General features: G+C 36.6%; 2 protein-coding genes and 1 long non-coding RNA gene across 4 annotated transcripts in view; all 3 read right to left on the reverse strand.

The window, feature by feature from the left end:
- Positions 1-18,924, reverse strand: part of LOC131002514 (probable leucine-rich repeat receptor-like protein kinase At5g63930) — a 74,841-nt gene that overhangs the window by 43,405 nt on the left and 12,512 nt on the right. The gene's annotated exons all lie outside the window — the stretch shown is intronic.
- Positions 9,079-10,782, reverse strand: LOC131002535 (uncharacterized). The gene is made up of 4 exons (XR_009094333.1): positions 10,755-10,782; positions 9,535-10,669; positions 9,323-9,371; positions 9,079-9,238 (listed from the first exon to the last, which is right to left on the reverse strand). It is a non-coding gene; the product is annotated as an uncharacterized LOC131002535 (long non-coding RNA).
- Positions 10,842-17,430, reverse strand: LOC131002515 (DNA excision repair protein ERCC-1-like). Of its 2 annotated transcripts, none has more exons than XM_057928992.1 (11): positions 17,250-17,430; positions 16,710-17,003; positions 16,539-16,623; positions 16,015-16,118; positions 14,902-15,001; positions 14,744-14,820; positions 14,437-14,536; positions 14,244-14,315; positions 14,086-14,154; positions 13,669-13,960; positions 10,842-10,956 (listed from the first exon to the last, which is right to left on the reverse strand). In XM_057928992.1, exons 2-11 carry the CDS (start codon positions 16,955-16,957, stop codon positions 10,913-10,915), a joined length of 1,191 nt encoding a protein of 396 aa, XP_057784975.1. In that variant the 5' UTR covers positions 16,958-17,003; positions 17,250-17,430; the 3' UTR covers positions 10,842-10,912. The 2 variants fall into 2 exon arrangements, with proteins under 2 accessions (XP_057784975.1, XP_057784976.1); XM_057928993.1 differs by lacking the exon at positions 10,842-10,956 and adding an exon at positions 13,318-13,488.

Below are 18,924 nucleotides of genomic sequence, written 5' to 3' on the forward strand. Positions count from 1 at the left end.
CACTTGAAGCATTTCCCTTTCCCCTTTGGCTTGCCAACGCCTCCGGTCGGGCCTAGCTTCTTCTTGCTCCCACCTTTTGCTTGGCCTTTCTTGCCATTGGGCCCTTTCTTCTTCCTACCTTTCGGTGGAAAACTGGGTCCTGTGGCAGTGGCCAAAGCCTGTGGACTCTTTCCCATGACCCCCTCGGCCGTAACCAACTCATTAAGCAGTTCATTTAGAGTGAACTTTTTCTTGCCCATTACGGCATTGAGTCGGAAGTTTTCGTAGGATTTGGGCAGAGTGTGGAGAACCATGTCTACCTTAGTAGCATCCTCGATTCCTCCACCGAGCACGTCCAGCTCATTGAAATGATTAATCATTCCAAGCACGTGCTCGCGCACAGACGAACCTTCCGTCATCTTTGAAGACATGAGTTTCCTCATGAGTTCAAAACGGACTGACCGGTCCGATTCCCCAAAGAGCTCCTCGAGGTTCCTCATAATTGCAGCCGCAGTCTCCAACGACTGATGTTGCAGCTGCAACGCAGAAGACATAGTGGTCATAATATAAGCTTTCGCCATATTATTCGCCCTATGCCACCGCTTATGGGCCTCCCTTTGCTCTTCGGAAGACCGAGTATTAAGGTTTGCGGGAGCAGGAGTAGTAAGCACAAACTTATACTCCTCCGCGTCTAGGACAAATCCCAGATTGCGCTTCCATTCCGAAAAATTCGGACCAGTAAGCGGCTTAGCAGATAAAACATTCAAAAGCGGGGTAACAGTCATATCTGAAATATAAACAAACAAGCGCACATTAGAAAACACGTTATTGCATAAAGATTCGTAGCAATAATATTGTAACCTTTTGATAAAACAATATTATTGAAACCTCCGTTAGCCTAATCGAATTACACGCAAGCCACGTTCGTGTGGACGTTTACGCGCTCTTCGGTTGACCAGACACCCAGTCTTTGGTCTCATTCCATTGCCAACTTATCCTTATGACAAAATGGGACCAATAAACGGACCTTGACTAGACCACGCAATTTCAAGAAGGGACTCCGTTGGGGAGTTGTACTTGAAATAAACGCCTAAGCTATGACCACAGTTTAGTCAACTTTATGACTATCTTTTATTTTAACCCCTCCTAGAATAATCCATGAAAGACTAACTCGTGCAAGCCACGTTCGTGTGGACGTTTACACGAGAAGCTCCCACTATTCTCAAGGTTAAAATAATTTATTTTAATCCTTTCAAGAATAACACGCAGAAATTAATACATGCAAGTCACGATAGTGTGAACGTTTACATGCAAAACTCCCACTTATTCACAAGATTAAATTATTTTTAATTCAGAAGTTTAACCGACAAAAGCTGCAAATTAATAACGAGTGCAAGCCACGTTCGTGTGGACGTTTACACCAATTATTAATTTACTTTGTCTCAAACCAACTGTGGAGGTCTATATCAATTTTATTTAAAAAATTGAATTATCCGCTTAGTCTTTTACTTCAAAAGGTTTACAGGTTAAATCACGTTGACACGGAAAACCTAAGCATGCATTTCTAGAACACATGTAATAAAACATGCTCGCTTGAAATTAAAACGTGCTTAGTGAAAACGTGATTGAACCTAGCATGATATTCTATGCGCATTTAAAATCACATAAAGCAAATAAAATTATGCTCAAAACACCATAACGGTGATAAAATCCCACGACATGCTGAGAACAATAAAGAAAAATTCTTCGCGGCCCATTCGTGGAATCCCATTTCTAATCTATTACAATAAAACAATAGAAAAGAAAAAAAATAGGCTGAAAAACAGCCAAGAGCTCGAAATTTGGGCTGATAGAAGCCCTCAAACTCAGCCCATGAAGAGAACACCGCCCAGGCCTGATCTTAGGCCCAAGCAATCGGCCCAAAATCGCGGTCCAGTCGCCTAGGCCCGTTCAGCAGCCCAAAACGCAGACACTGTTCATCTGCTAGGGCTTGCAGAGAACCAAGCGCCGCCTAGGGTTGCGCGCCGCCAGAGCGCCGCTGCACAGCCTCTTCCCCGCCGCGCAGCACAAACGTCGAGCAGCACCAGCACACGCCGAAATCAGGCGCCGTCGTCAGCCATCGCGGCTGCTCCGGTGAGCCTCCTCTCCGACCCGCGCCTGCACCCCATCAAAACTCAATCTGCGCCGCCGGTCAAGCCAGTCGCCACCACCGCCGCGACTCATGGCTCCGCCATCTGCCCTACCATCTACCCTCGTTGCACGGTCGTCGAGCAGGTAGGGGTTGCCGGAGCGACCCCAACCCTCGACGCCGTTGAGCGGATCTGGCAGTGGCTGAAATTCAGCCAAAACAGAAGGAGAGCGATTCCAGACGGTCTGTGCGCGTCAGAAACGGCGGCACCCACCAGAGGCGCGGCAGCGACAGCCTGATTCCGGTGCCGGGCTCCCGCTGGTCGCCCGGAAAGTTTGGATCGGCATCCGTTCTCCTTCGGGCAGAGGCTCGCCGGAATCTGGACAGATAGCTCCAGCAATCTTCGTTCTTCGTGCACAGTACCATTGTCCGTGTTGAATTTCCAGATTACAGATTACAACAGAAAACGAATACAATTCGAAAAACTAATCTAACCACGGATTTTCTCGTGGTGGAAAAACAATTACAACGTCAAACCGACGTATCCCACGAATCAACAAGCCACGAAGAACAACAGCAGGAAAAACAAAAAAAACTTAATGGTTTTACTATTCGTTTATCCGACAGAGCCGAAATTCTGGAACCACGGCTCTGATACCAATTGAAGGAACCATATTTTGATATATGATTCACGTGCCCGTGACCCATTTCGGATATCAAACGAATACATACAAAAACCATGTGCCTATAGCAAGAGGATAGAATCTTACTTGCAAATCCGGCAATGATCGACTCCAGTGTTGATCTTCCAACTTGTTCCCACGGCAAGACTTGACGTTGGGTGGCAACGATCTTCAAGTCCTCTCCTTTTCCTAGGGAAACGCGCCGCCTCAGTTTCTGTGTTCTCACAGATTTCTCTCTCTTTTACCTCACGTAATGTCACAAGTAAATTAGAATTAGGGCTGTACCTATTATTTATACTGGGTATTAAAACCCTAAATAATAAGCCCATCATCTAATTAAACTAAAACAAAGCCCAAAGGCTTAAGTGAGAAATAGATGGACGGACGCCCCATATGGAGTTAAGCCTTTATTGGGCCAAGCGGGGATCTACTAGCTTGAATAAAGTTTGGCCTCCCAGTGCTCGATTTTCCTATTCAGCCCAGAATAAAATCGAGACACAAATATTAATTTATTCCACTAGAAAATTAATATTGAATTACCTCTTTATTCTTTAGGTGAGTCGGGGCTAGTATTAGACTTAATTAATCCCCGTGTTTAAGATATCCAATATCCATTAATTAATTAATTCCTCTGACGATCAATTAATTAATTAATTAGTCGTTTAATTATAAACGACATCTCGAGTGCTACCACTTAAACTTATTATCGTATTGGAACTAATTCCACCTGCAGGGTTTAATACGATAAACTTATTAAGTTCCTCGAGAGGATATTATCATCCTGTTATTAGCAGGACACGGATCCTTATTGCAATATAATCGCATGTCAAATAATAATTGCTATCACCCAAAGTATCGAGTATATTGAGCTTCAAGAGAACTCTCACCCATGATAAATCAAAGCAATAGTCAATATATTATTCACACCGACTAATCCAACTAAGGTTAAGACTATTTAAGTCACCGAGATCTTGATTCTTAATTAGTCAGAATATAAGAATTCATCTCACTGTGATCCTGTTCAATACACGAAGGTACTAGCATAAATAAATAGCCAAGACAAACTATTTATCCATTTATGCTACAATCTAAACCAGCAACTCGTCCATAGTTGCCTCGATTGTGAACTCAATTTATATCTCAACGTTTTCCAATTATATGATCTTCTGTGATCTACAACACACCATATAATCTATAGTATGAGATAAATTGGACTATAATAGGATTATGCAATAACAATATTTCAGATAGAAGAATCACAGTGAACTAAGGAATCAATGTATACAAGCATAAAGTCTTGCTTTCAGTATACAACCCTTCACGCAGCAACCCCAAAACCTCCGGCATAAAGGTCTCCACCGCAGCTCTCTCTCAACCGCAGCTCTCACTAGATTCGGGCACTAATTTCAACATAGGGGAACTCGACTGGGATTCGACACTTATTTCTTCAGCAATAATCGAAAAATGGGGGGAGTCCACCTATCTGTTCGAGCAGTGTCAGCGACGAAGATTCCGGCGGTCCCCGCTGCGTCGCCTGAGGCGACCGATGTTGCTAAACTCCTTATATCCAAAATCCGATGCAGTTTCAGGGAGAAGTTCCCGGAGCCACGACCCTTTCTCTCTTTCTCTCTTTCAATGTTTATCTCTGCTGCTAATTACTCTTTCTCTTGTAGAAACCCAGAAGCCCCAAATCGTGCCCTAGCTTTTCTTCCCCTGAGATTATCGCCGCCATCTACGAAATCCGGCCGAGCTGCGGTGGCTATCTCAATATTTTCAGAGGAAGGTTCCTCCGCCTTGACGAGGCGGTGAGAGAACTCCGGGCGTGGCACTGAGAGAACTCCGGGCGGCGCGAGGCGGTGAGAGAACTCCGGGCGGCGGTGAGAGAGAAGAGGGCGCGGCGGTGGGAGAACACAGTCGAGAGGGTTTTCTGAGAGTGGAAATGGGCTGAAATAAGTTTAGGCCTAATAGATTAAGGTTTGAATTAAGACACAATTAGTAACTTAATTAGGCACTTAGTATCCCTTATTTTTTCCCAAAAAGGAAAGGGGACATTTCGTTTGGGACAGCCCAAAAAGGAAAGGAGGACATTTCGTTTGGGACGGAGGGAGTAATTAATTATAATTGAGTGGTGATTTAATTGCGTATTGAAGATTCATGTAGAAATTAAATACAGTGTACTAGTGATGTTAAAACCACCAATGAACCCATCTATAGTATATAAAAGAGGAGTTTTCTCCCTCTATTTTTTTCCTCTCTTCTTCCATTAAAATTTTAAATATTTTTTCTTTTTACCTTTTTATATTGTAATTATTTTCTAAATGTCATCAAATTTGATCATGAAAAAATAATCAATATGTATCATTTTTCTGGGGATAATACATCCATTTGCTACAACTCATCCTTTTAATGGTCGGATTGTTCTTTGCAACCCGTTTGCTAACACCCTGAAAGAAGTATGGATTCATCACTTTTGATTTGAGTTATGTTCTGCGCAGTAGAAAGATTAAGACAAGTAAACAATATGAGAAGAGAAAGAAGGGAAAATGGGGAAAATGTATCCATATTATATTGTGAGTGCTAATTGTGTGAGAAAACAAAAAGCCTACCAATTGACATTTATATTCAAATCTAAAATAATTGTAGCAGAGTCTATTTACAAGTCAAGTCTAAGTCAACTGGAATGCAAATTTTCCACATTTTTGTGGAAAAATGAGGGAAGCTTCTCTAATCAATTTTAACTTTATTTTCTTGAGAAATACATTATTTGTCACCATCGTCTACGTTTCATATGAAATTCTCAAAGCTTGAAATGAATTTTTAATATTTGGATACCATAGTGCATCAAATCTAGATTTAGGTGTATGATAGGTTTGATTATAGAACAATATATAAAAAGTGAGTACGTATTTTCCCTACATTTTTTCCTCCCTTTTTCTCTTTCTTCTCCACCAAATTTTTCAACATTTTTCTCTCTATCTTCCTATTAATTTGCTCTATTTGTTTTTTTATTATTTTCTAAACATCGTCAAATTTGATTCATGATAAAAATTCAATATGCATCTTAATTAAATTTAAGTTCGTTACAAGTTTTTTAATATAGTATAAAAATTGTAACACCCCAATTCTTGAACAATAACTATAACTGGGGTACGACTCATCATTTAAAATGAACAAGGGAAAAACCTTGTGAAATCCGAATAAAAGGGATAACAATCGGGCTTAGCCCCTTTGGATGGAGAAAGACAGGTATTCAAGTGATACGAATCCATCAACACATATAATAACTTCAGGATCACAAGTTTAGTGTCATGCTTCAGATAACCAACATTCATAGAGTGAAATACTTGAGAGTCAATAGTCTAGGCTCAACAAACGATGTTGTTTAGAGTCACAACATAATAGGTCTTAAGTTAAAGAACAAAAGACAAATACTGGCTAGTTCTGCAGCGGAAATCTAAATAAGGAGTTGAACTCTAGCCTCAGCTCTGCCCCGTCATCACCAGCTATTAACCTGAAAATATTTGAAAGTATTTTTGGGCTAAGTACTAATGTACTTAGTGGGCTGCAACTTTTAAAGCATTTCATAATCTGAAGAACAGTTTATCCAATCTTACTGACATGACATAGAAGGTTTTAAAGAGAAATAACTTCTATGCATGTTAAAACATTTTCATATATATATACTTAATTATTTTGCGCGCGTTTGCACACTCCATTCTGTTACTCGCTGTGATCCCGGACCTTTTAGCCACCGACGGATCTCTGTCTCCCGCTGACTTGAACTGAGGGCGTAACCCAGCCAAGTATAATAAACCTCGGAAATTAATCCAGACAGGCCTATCATTTCTATGCTCCGGAACACATCCCGTCGAGCACCCTTATAACGCCTCTGGTTAGAGCCCGATGGAGATCAACCCACCGAGTCAACTAACAAGTGTACACAATTCTCAAACAACGTATTAGGTCATAAGAGAACCTCAATTGATTAACTGTACGAGCCTTAAACATGGTAGAGTGCACAAAAATATTTTATTGGATAAACAGTTTATATTTCACGAATATTTAAGCTCATTAGCTCAATCATACATTTGGAAAATAACTTCCAAATATTACTTCCTCCGTCTATGAAAGAACTTCCTAGGAGGGAGTGTCACATGTTTTAAGAAAAAGATTGTTGAGTGTATTGAGAGTAGAAAAAAAGTTGTTGGGTATATTGAGAGTGGTGAAAATGTGTTATATTTAATATTGAGAGTTGTGAAAAAGTGAAAAATAAGTAATTATAAGTGGTGGGGTATAGTAAAAAAAATAGGTAGGAAGTTTTTTTGTGGACGTCCCAAAAAAAAAAGATAAGAACTTCTTTCGTGGACGGAGGGATTACTATTTTTTTTCTTTTTCTTTTCTATCATATATGTTTACTTGTTTACTAAAGATGAAAAGATCAGACAATGTTGAAAAATATTTTCATATCATTACCCAATATTGGAGAAAAAATGAGTGTGAAAAAGCTGAGAAAATTTTCACCCTACCCGGAGAAAAATTTCTATTGTAGTAAATATGTGAAAATTAAATAGTAGGTAAATGGTAAAAATATAATTTTTTCTCCCATTTTCCATCAAAGTAAATGAACCTTAAAAGAAAATTCTGTCCATATTCATGTAAATAAAAATATTGAAATAATACTCATTTTTTATTAATATGCTCTTACACATTTACACGGGTTATATGAAATTTACGTGTAATCAAAATTCGTGTAACATGAATTTACACAAAATTATATATTCATTCGGATCACATTGTAAATAAATCCTCTTATGTGAAAGTTTTCTTGTAATTATCGAATTTTTGTTGAGGTATTAAAGTTAAGATAAATATTATTTCTATAAGATTGGAATCCAATGAGAATAAATAAATCAATAAAATTTACAAATGTGGTAAAAAATTTACCCCCTCCAGAATTCAATCACAGGTCATAATAGAGTTATTCAATCGAAGAATTTGAAGACAGCTATAATTAATTTAACAATTTGAGAGAAAGCTCTTTTCATGATCAGAAAGTTCGAAGAAAGCAAAAAATATGTTTAGACGTCGAAATTATTAACACGCCAAAGATGAAAACTTTTCGAAATAATTAATACGCTGTATTAATTAGGTAATTAGTTTAATTGAACTCATCACTAATCCTCTTTTTGGGTATTTTTATGAAAGGGTGATTCTATTGATAGCCCCCATTTACTCCACGTAGCCCCCTGTATAAAATAATAATTATAAATTTACTAAACTTACTCTCTAAATCATAGCCTCTAAATTAAATAGTGTATATTCTTTTTTCAACTAATAAAATTGGGTATAGCCCCAATGAATCAACATAACCCCCATCCCCTTCTTCCTAAATAAACCACGGCCCAGAGTCACCTCCTCCTATTTCAGTGAAAGTAATCGCCCGCTTCAACCACTCACGCACCTCTCCTTCTCACCCTCTAACACACTCTCTCTCTCTCTCTCTCGATCTAGAACACGCACGCACGCACGCACCCAAAGAGACACCGTCCCATCCTTCTTCCTAAATCCACCGCCACCGCCATCGCCACTTTCAGATTTCCTGCAAAACAGCAGCGGCAGGGCTCAGGGCCGGCCCTTGCATAGGGCCAAAGGGGCAAGGGCCTAGGGCCCCCTAAATTTAGGGGGCCCCAAAATAAATATAAGTTCACTAATATTAATCCTATTAAAAATTTTAGATTATTTTTTAAATATTTTTATTGTTTATAGAACATTGTTGATTATAATGTGGTTATTGTCCCCTAAAAAAAGACTATACTGGTTATTGTAACTTTAGTAGAAAGAAGTTTTTGAAAATTAAAATCAATAAAATTATAGTATATATTTGCATTCTACTATATCTCAAAAAATGTTAAATGTATTAGCAATTTTATACTTTAAACATGGGGTATTCTTGAAGAGGTTATTGATAATTTTGTTCCCAAAATATTAAAAATCTACTTTATTTCTATAATTATTTGATCATTAATTTATGATTTATTGCACTTTATAATAATGTTAGTTATATATGCGGCTATCTCAAATTTGCTATAAAATTATGAAGTTTGATTTTCTAGGGGGCCTTTTTTTTTCCTTTCGCCTAGGGCCCCCAGAATGTCAGGGCCGGCCCTGGCAGGGCTGCTGCCATCGCCCAGAGCCTCCTCGTCCCTCGTTGCATGTTGCAGCAGCAGCCGTTAGCGTGACTATCTCGCTGGCAATTGTGCCGCTGATTGCTAGCTTATCACGCTGCTTCATCTTGGCTCCCATCTTCTCAGCGACCTTTGCGCACTGTGCAGCCACTATGGCCGCTACAGAAGCAACAACACAAGTTCACCATGTTTTGGTTTCTCTGCTGCTAATGCAGCAAGAGTAGCTGCAACGCCTTCTGAAATCTCCTCTTTTCCACCATGATCTGCAAGAAGTATAACCACCATGACAACTAAGTTATAAAGATGGTAAAATCATATATCCTAATAGAGCTCATCCACATACGTACCTTTAATTATGTTTGGAAATTGAGCCAATTTTATCATCATACATATACCCTGACATCCACAAAGTCATCAATAAAGCTTTGGAGAAAATAATCAAGGCTGTTGCATTATTCAGAAAGTCAAAAAGAAGTCATAGATTTACAAACAAACAAAGACAGTTTCAATGCGCCATGAACACAAAAAATACAACTATCCATGGAGACTAATACATTACCATGTTGCAAGTATACTCACCAACTCCATAGCTTTGTCAAATCAGCAATGAACGCCCATATTACTCCTGTAATATTATATATCTCAATCAAAAATAGGGACATTAGTAAAATACCTAAAATCAAAGGAAGTTAGTAGGCCGGGAATAGAATGTCCCCAAAGCCAAAGGAAACTAGAATTCTTGAAATGCATATACAATCGATTCTTGAAACTGGAAGCCTCTTGATTTTCGAAGACTTGAAGAAGACAACAACTAAATATGCAATATATATTTTATAGCCCCTTCATTCTTCTTTGCTATTCTCCTTCGATCTAGCCGTCGCTCACAACACATGGCCGCGGCGGAGGCGGCCCCAACGGCTCTGAATTTCATATCGAAGTAGTCATGACCAAGAGGAAGACCGATTAACTATGACCAATTACAAGAAAAACTCCAACATGTGCGGCTCTCATAATCGGGCTATGAAAGAAATCTAAAAAATTGTGGTTAAAAATAACTTGAGATGATGAAGTAATTAAAAATTTAATTTAATTTAGGGGCTATACAGTATAGGATAAAATAGTAAATTTCTAATTAATTTTTATTAGTATTTCAAAAAAGAGGCTATAAGGAGTAAAATGGGGGCTGTGAATAGAATCGCCCTTTATGAAATCAACATAATACAACTAAATCATTTCGGTAAAAATTCAGCCTTTACTACTGAAAATTTCCACCCAATTCTAATCGCTTTGAGTGACAGCTACGAATAAATCTTACAAACAAATTACATTAACGAATTACAGCAAATTAACAAATTAATTTGTTTCAAAGAGTGGTAGAATATAAGTTGATCTAATTTAGATGAAGAAGGGGAAGTAGCTCGAATGGAAGAGCCGAACTGCGACGGCGGCGGAGGAGAGAATTGGGAGAAACAAATTTTTGACATTTCTAATCAAATTTTTAAATTTTCGTGGATCAAAACAACATCGTTTCAAATTTATGTAGTTCCACATCAACCTACTCCATTTGCGATGATCATATTGGTTATAGTGCACCAAAAAAGTAACTCACCTGTCTATGGCTAACGATGATGGCATTCCGATTTGCACCAGCTGATGAAACTGAAGTGGAAGGAGCTTCAGATTGAATGGTTTGCCTACAACACAACCAACATCCTACATTAACCACTCTAAAGCAAAACGCATTCTCATAATTATATATAGAGAGAGGGAGATAGAAACCTTGGATAAGATCCTTGAGAGGATGAAGGCTTGAATAAAGATTGCGACTTAGGTTGGGAGCTCTCAACCACCTCTTCATATGAAGGTATTTTCACAACAAATGATGCATTATTCTGTTTCTGCTGCTCAGAATCACCTCTGTTTTCCATCTTCACAACTCACTCTCCTAATTCACCTTTCCAAAATCCCTCCTTTCTACTTCCTTCATCAGTTTAAATCAAATTTAACATTATAATTTTACCCAACCTTCAGAACATTCAATAAACACATACAACCAAATCAATTCAGTAAAAATTCAGTGTTGGTCTAAAAATTGATTGACTGAAGGGGGGTGACTAATGCAATTAATTGAGTGTTGGTCTAAAAATTGATTTCAACTTTGTAGTACGAATGTGTACGAGTTAATGGAGGGGAGCCCCTTGTTTTAGATGAGTTGTCAAATATTAATGCATTTATGCATCGTTTCCTAACTTGTTACAAGCAAAACAATTTAGAGAAAGTTGCTGGTTTCGTTATGTCTCCCAACTTAATATCACAATAACTCTTTTTTAATTTTTTTCAAGACTATATAAATGCACCCATGCTACTCAAAGCATAATTTGTTGGTATAATTTGAACTTGCATAATTAATATTTGATCACTAGTCCCTGTCATCGTGTAGGCAATTTTTTTAATTTTTAAATAATAAAATGTAATACTCCTGTCCATAATAGCAAAATGGTCAATAATAGCTGTTAATTTTTGTACAAAACCCTAAAAAAAATATTAAAATTAATTTCAATGTCAGAATTTTGATTATTTTAAAAACTATCGCATACACGACACGACATACTATATCATTTAGGGCTCATTTATTATACATGATAAGGGTTATACATATACCTATAGCTTCCTAATATATTGTTTGCTTTAAAAAATCAAACATCTTTATAAATTAATGTAGTATGTTATCTACAATCTATATATTATTGATTCTGTATCACATGATATTAATATCTCAAACATTATATATATTGATATATAATAAATTAATAAACATCACAGTCAATTAAAGATATCATACATTATTCCATACTGCATAGCAAGCGAGCCCTTAAAGCTATTAGAATTTCCCGAAGAAGGCTCCAAGACATGAAATATTTTATAAAGTTTTGAACTTAAAGCAAGTTATGGTCCTAACAATTTCAAGAAATTATACAAGAAAATCTTAAGAGGACTTAAAGTGAGATTATATATTGATAGAACACCAACAAAATAATGAAAAAGCTAAAACGTACGTGTATTAATTCATAGCAATTATATTGGTGATATTAAAATATACTATAAAGATAAAAAGTAAAAGTACAAATCTCGTGAAGTATATACTAGTTAATTTGTAGGTAAAATTTACCTATCGTGGTTATGAACCTAGATCCGTACACATATATTACTCTTATATTTATTTACTTTTAACTTTCTTCCCCACAAGTATTTATTGGGGGTTCGTACTCCCATCAACTAAATAAATTGAGATTTATTGCAATAAAAAAAAAAACCTTTGGAAGCACAACGAAGTAGACAATTTTTCGTATTTAGGGCGAAAAATAATGAAAAATATATATTTTCGTATTTAGGGTGGATAATTTTTTTTAGCAATCTTTTTTCACTCCAATTAGTGATAATATTTTCCCACAATTTTCCATCCTATAATATGAGATAAAAAAATGCTAAAATTTCCAATACGTTTTTATTCCTCTTTTTCTTAGTTCCTACATTGGTTGTCACTTCTCGACATTAAGTAAAAATACTACTCCCTCCATCCCATTGGGCTTGTCCCATTTGGTTTCGGCACAGTTATTAAGAAGAGTATTAGTAGTGTTAAGTGTGCAGATAAAGTAGGAGAGAGAAAGAGAGAGAAGATGATAAAGTAGGAGAGAGAAAGTGATAAAGTAGGACTGTTATTTATAGAAATGGGACAAGATGGTGGGACAAACAAAAAAGGAATACGGGACAAGATCAATGGGACGGAGGGAGTATAATCCGAATGTTTTTTACCAAGTCCAAAAAACGACTTATGTGATTCTGAACAATCTCTCTCTCTCTTAAAGGCCTGGTTCTGAATTTTCCATTCAGTCACACATTTAATGGCAGTATATACATTTATTCTGTTAGATATTTGGATACATTTTTTTCTTTTCATTTTTCACATTTTGATACTAAATTCTTACTCCCTCCATCCACCAATTCGTGTCCTAAGAGAAAGACTAAAAGGGACACGGTCATACTCACACGGGTTTTAAAAAAAAGTGTATTATTTATTTGTTGAATGAAGAAAGGAACCCACAATTAGTACGTATAGTTGACTAATGACATTTTTTAAGATTAAAAGTGATGGGTATCACAATGGCATATGTGTAAATAAGTGTAAAATATAAGAGTAGTAATTAAAGAAATAGTTACTAAAAATAAAAACACGAATTGGTGGACAGACAAAAATGGCAAATTAGGACACGAATTGGTGAACGGAGGGAGTATAACGTACAATATCACCAACATGAAATATTCAAAGAACGAGAAAATTCAATGATGAATTATTATATATTCTCATTACTAATTATAATATAAAAAGATCGAATTGTCCCAAAATTAATAATCACGTATTTTCAAGTTAACTCACTTAATGAGCCCACCAGCTACTGAGCTGAGTATGATCAACATCTCGAGATCTAGGAGCTCGACTCGTTTACAGCCCTAACTGCAATTCATTTCAATGTTGTAAGGAATAATTATTTTTACCTTTTTTTGGAATACATCAGCCTTTCTTGCAAAGATTACAAACAACCTCAGCCTCTTTTCAGGTGTGATTTATGATAACTTGAGAAAAGCTTCTATAGTAACTCCATCTCATAACTGAGTAAAAAGACTCATCTCGTACCTTCTTCACCGTCGTTGGTTCGTCGGGTGTCGGCTGCATCCTCCTCCGTTTCCGCCTGCACCGCGGCCTTCCTCTTGCTTCCCCTGGTGCCGGAGTACTTGGCAAACGCTGCCTTCAGGGCAGATCTTACGCTGATCTCTTCTTTCTTATGCTCTCTGCTCGTCTCTTGATTCTCCTTAACTTCCTCGTTTCTTTCACTTACAGACGCGATAGGATTTTCAGCAACGGGCGCAGCAGGGTTAGGAACTGCGCGCTTGAACGGCTCATGGAAAGTATCGTACAAGCGTCTGACCTGTCGTAGAAAAAAATGATGATTATCTAAAGACATGCTCTAGATAACAGAAACTGCAATACTATGATTGTGTATCAGATTTGGACCCAGCATTGTGCAGGAACCGCAACAAACACATTACCTACCTTTCTTTCTCCTATGCCCGGGCAACGGGCAAGATCTTCCATTGATGCGTCCATGATATTGGAAAGAGACTAAATTTGGTAAAATTCGAAGTCAGTGCACAAGAACAAAATCAGTAACCAATAGAATCAAGTGCATAACTAAAAAACCAGAGCCTTACCCCGAATGTAGACCCAAGAGTAACAACATCTGTCTTGTTAACATGCCGGATTGATGTGAGTGCATGATTTAACTATAACAGAACAGGAAATTAGTATCGGTTATATTATGTTAATCAGCAGGAAATAGTTTGTCGAATGTCATAAGCTTCCTAACTACGAAAGCTAATAAACTATAAATGAAATGAGCCATACCCGTGAAATGTAGTCCATATCCATCTGTCCCTGAATGAGATCGGCAGGTTTATTTTCATAAACTTTAATGGTCTCCAGGTACCGACCACACTCTTCCAAGCTAAATAAAGAAAAGGCAAAAAACCAGTCGGGTAACGTAAACAAAAAATTACACAAGAAAGGGTTAAAAGAAGGGGGCAGGCATTAGCAGTTTTCGAGTTTCAAAAACCAATTTATTCAATGACAATTCTTTTTCAACTCCGAAAAATAAACGTTGATGAAGTAATAATTTTAATTGTAACATAGGCACCAGACACAGAAAAGATACCTCCAAGCACATAAAAGAGTGCAGTCATGGAGTAGTGCTGTTTTTGTGACTTCAAGTAGAGGCTTAACAACATCTTCCTGGTACCAACGGGGAGAAAATCAGATACCCCATATGAAAATTTAGTTCAAAATTTGTATAAGATAATATCAGAGGCTTACCACATCAACATGGCATAATACGACGCGAAGCTTGAAATTCTTTTGCAGTTCCCTTATCCGAAAATACAGATAATCTGGATGTAGAAGATGATAGCGAAGACTGAACAAGACAAGAGAACAAATCCTGATTATACTAACTGAATGAACAATGGAAAGATATGCAAACATGTAGGCTTGATTCTAACAATATGCAATGAGGACTAAAAGTATCAAAATCCATTGATAAGGGATATAACCTCTTAATTTTCTGAACATTGGTCAAATGCACATAACAGCAAAATGAAAATGGACGAGGGAAGACATTCTCATCATCTAGAGCAGCATAAATCACCAGACTTGGCTTTAAGTCCTAGAATAATGAAACATTAATAATCTAGGTTGAAAGCTGGAATATGTGTCACATTACATTAGCAGAACAAAGTAATACAAATATGCCTGACAGGCTAAGCATGTCACATTTTGCCTTCCAGGTATTTTCATTTCTATGAAACACATTGCTTCCTTGTAACTTCTCAACAACATTTTCTGAGCAATAAAACATACTCTCTCTCTCTCTCATAGAATTTTGTTCAATTTCCCACAAGCAAAATTAGGAAGTGCTTAATATTCAGAACAGTTAGAGAAAGGGACATAATCAAGATGCTTTTAGCATCCACATCAAACCCTTCATATTTATAACCATAGTATAACAAAATGCCATTTTTTTTCTCAGTTTGTTAATGATATTATATCTTGCATTCTGGGTATCAAATTATAAATTTACTTTCGTTCAAATTCTGGTCTTTGGAAGCCAAAAAGTACTAGTTAACCAAGATTTTGCAAATAAAAAATAAACCCAAGGCAAAAGGAAGTGGCCAAGTTAGGTTTACGGTCCTCATTGTTGCACAGAGGCGTTGTTAAAGGTCCTTTCTCAAGATTTCAGTTAGATCAAATAGGTGTATTTCAATATGATGGTGTCAAGATATTGTTATCTCAAGAGCCTGTGCCAAAACACATGTTTCTATGATCATAATAGTGGCTACATCGGAATAAGAGTGCTGTCAAACCATGCCATAGGAAATGTACTTGATTCCCAACATATAAACATCGATGAAACTGTACTTGACTTCAAACCTCAAATAAAGCGCACAAGCATTTTGGCCCAACAAGTAGTCGCAAACAACATCAGCGAAAACCCATCGAACATTCCTTATATGCTTTAGCAAAGGGTTGCCCTTCTGCATTACAAGACAAACATGGGATAATTTAGAAATCATATTATCAAGTATCAACCTACAGGACCTGGAAAACATAGTTATCTATTCCCAATGGAGCATGAAAATGCCACAACAGTTTACAGTCTCAGAATTTGGAAGGCATCGCCAGCTTATAACAGGCCAAACTACATGTAATTTGAACAAAATAACAAATACAAGTCACCAAGTTTTATGCCGATAGAGGTTAAAAAATGCATTATATCAAAATTTTGGTGGCTAATCTACACTTTTTAACTGGCTCCCCAGGTTACGTTTAGTCATGTTGAGCCCACATAACAAATTAAACATTAACGATGAGTTTCACATGCTATTTCACCTATGTATCAAAGCATTATTATTGATTGAACATATTGGTTATAGTGCACAAAAAAAGTAACTCACCTGTCTATGGCTAACGATGATGGCATTCCGATTTGCACCAGCTGATGAAACTGAAGTGGAAGGAGCTTCAGATTGAATGGTTTGCCTACAACACAACCAACATCCTACATTAACCACTCTGAAGCAAAAAAGCATTCTCATAATTATATATAGAGAGAGGGAGATAGAGACCTTGGATAAGATCCTTGAGAGGATGAAGGGGCATCTTTGGAGGACTGGGCCACCGGTACAGATGGCGGGGTGGTGTAAAATTCAGTGTTTTTGATAAAATTGAAAGCTTGCGAAAAGGAGGAGGAAGGCTTGAATAAAGATTGCGACTTAGGTTGGGAGCTCTCAACCACCTCTTCATATGAAGGTATTTTCACAACAAATGATGCATTATTCTGTTTCTGCTGCTCAGGATCACCTCTGTTTTCCATCTTCACAACTCACTCTCCTAATTCACCTTTCCAAAATCCCTCCTTTCTACATCAGTTTAAATCAAATTTAACATTATAATTTTACCCAACCTTCAGAACATTCAATAAACACATACAACCAAATCAATTCAGTAAAAATTCAGCCTTCACTACAGAAAATTCTACCGAATTCTTCCGAAGAAGTCTTACGGGACAAATTACATCCATGAATCACAGCAAATTAACAACATAATTTGTTTCAGAAAGTGGTCGCATATAAATCGACCTAATTTAGATGAAGAAGGAGAAGTACCTCGAATGGAAGAGCAGAAGTGATGGCGGAACAATTTAGCCGGAACGGATGATGCGCACTGCGGCGGCGGCGGCGGCTTGCTTACCGATGCTCCAGACGGCGGCGGAGAAACGCGGCCAAGGAGAGAATTGGGAGAAACAATATTAAATATTAACTGTAAAACTCTTCCAACTTATCTTGGATCAAAACGACATCGTCTTAATTTATGAAGTACATTAAAAAAGTCATTTCTACAGAGTTTCACATACTGAAAAAATTGTTTGAAGATATATTTGCAGAAACGTTTCTTGTGGTTTGGATAGAGTAATTAGTCAAAGTCGATATATAATTTACCATCAACTTGAAAAAAGTGTTAAAACATATATAATTAACTTCCAATTTAATAATTAAAACATATATAATTAGGATATTATTGAACATATTAATTAACTTCCAATTTAATAATTAAAACATATATAATTATATATCATTTGTCAATAATCAAGAACGACCACATAAGTAGCAATACATACAAAAAGATAAAGGGTTATTGACGCCTAAATACACGAACTTTGAGCTTATTTTGGTTTTTCCACTCATTTTTTTTTCATGAACTTTGAGAATTGTCAAAAAATACATGAACAAAAACTCACTTTTTTTTTCCATGAAATATATTGTTATTAAAAAATGATCCAAATATATAATTCTTTTATATTTAACTAACTAGCTTAATTGATTTAATTAATGATAGATGATAATTATTCATGAGTGACATGATTATTTTTAATTTGAACTCGTAATCAAAACGATGTCATTTTGAAAAAAATAAAAAATAAAAGAATTATTTTGATCATTTTTATAATAATATATTTCGTGAGAAAAAACAAAATGAAGCCAAAGTTTGTGTAACTTCTGATAATTCTCAAAGTTCGTGGAAAAAACAAAAAGAGTCAAAGTTTGTGTATTTTTTGAGAATTTTCAAAATTCATGAGAAAAATCAAAAGGGACCGAAAATTCGTATAACTAGATGTCAATAACCTAAAGATAAAAAAAAGAAAGAGAGAAACAGTTGAAGCACAAGCTCTTACACTAAACTTAAGAAAAAGTATGATACAAAGATCAAAAATGTCCTTAATGCTTAATGCTTAAAACTACTACAAATTGGGATGAAATGTCCTTAATGCTTATTTGACATGAATAAATGATAAACTGAGATATAGGAAAAATTCAATCATCAAAATATTTAATTTTGTTAAAAATGTCAACTTGATCAACTCAAGTATTGTTAGACAAATTCAAGTAAAAGCTCCATTTTCCAGTGAAGTAAAGACGGTGGAGAAGAATAGCGAAAATCAGTCCGCCAAGTGTTCGACAAAAAGCCCACATGAAAAAAAAGGCTTATCTAATAACGAGACTCCATCACAAAACTATTTTAAATGAGATAAAATTAAAACTTAGCAAACTTTGAACATAAACAACATTGTATAAACTCAAAAGCACAAACTCACAAGTAGCAATCATAAAACAACAATCTAAAGTCCGGTAAAGAACAAAAAAGCAAGAAAGAAAAGCTCATGATATATGCTTGTCTTGAATCAACTTCTCCTCTGTGTTGGAGTAGCTCTCTTCCTTGTCTTCTTCTTCTTCTTCTTGTTCTTGTTGTATGTATATCCAACACCAAAAAAGAATTCCACCA

The sequence above is a fragment of the Salvia miltiorrhiza genome, unplaced genomic scaffold (genome assembly GCF_028751815.1).
Source record: "Salvia miltiorrhiza cultivar Shanhuang (shh) unplaced genomic scaffold, IMPLAD_Smil_shh fragScaff_scaffold_143_1, whole genome shotgun sequence".
NCBI classification, from domain to species: domain Eukaryota; kingdom Viridiplantae; phylum Streptophyta; class Magnoliopsida; order Lamiales; family Lamiaceae; genus Salvia; species Salvia miltiorrhiza.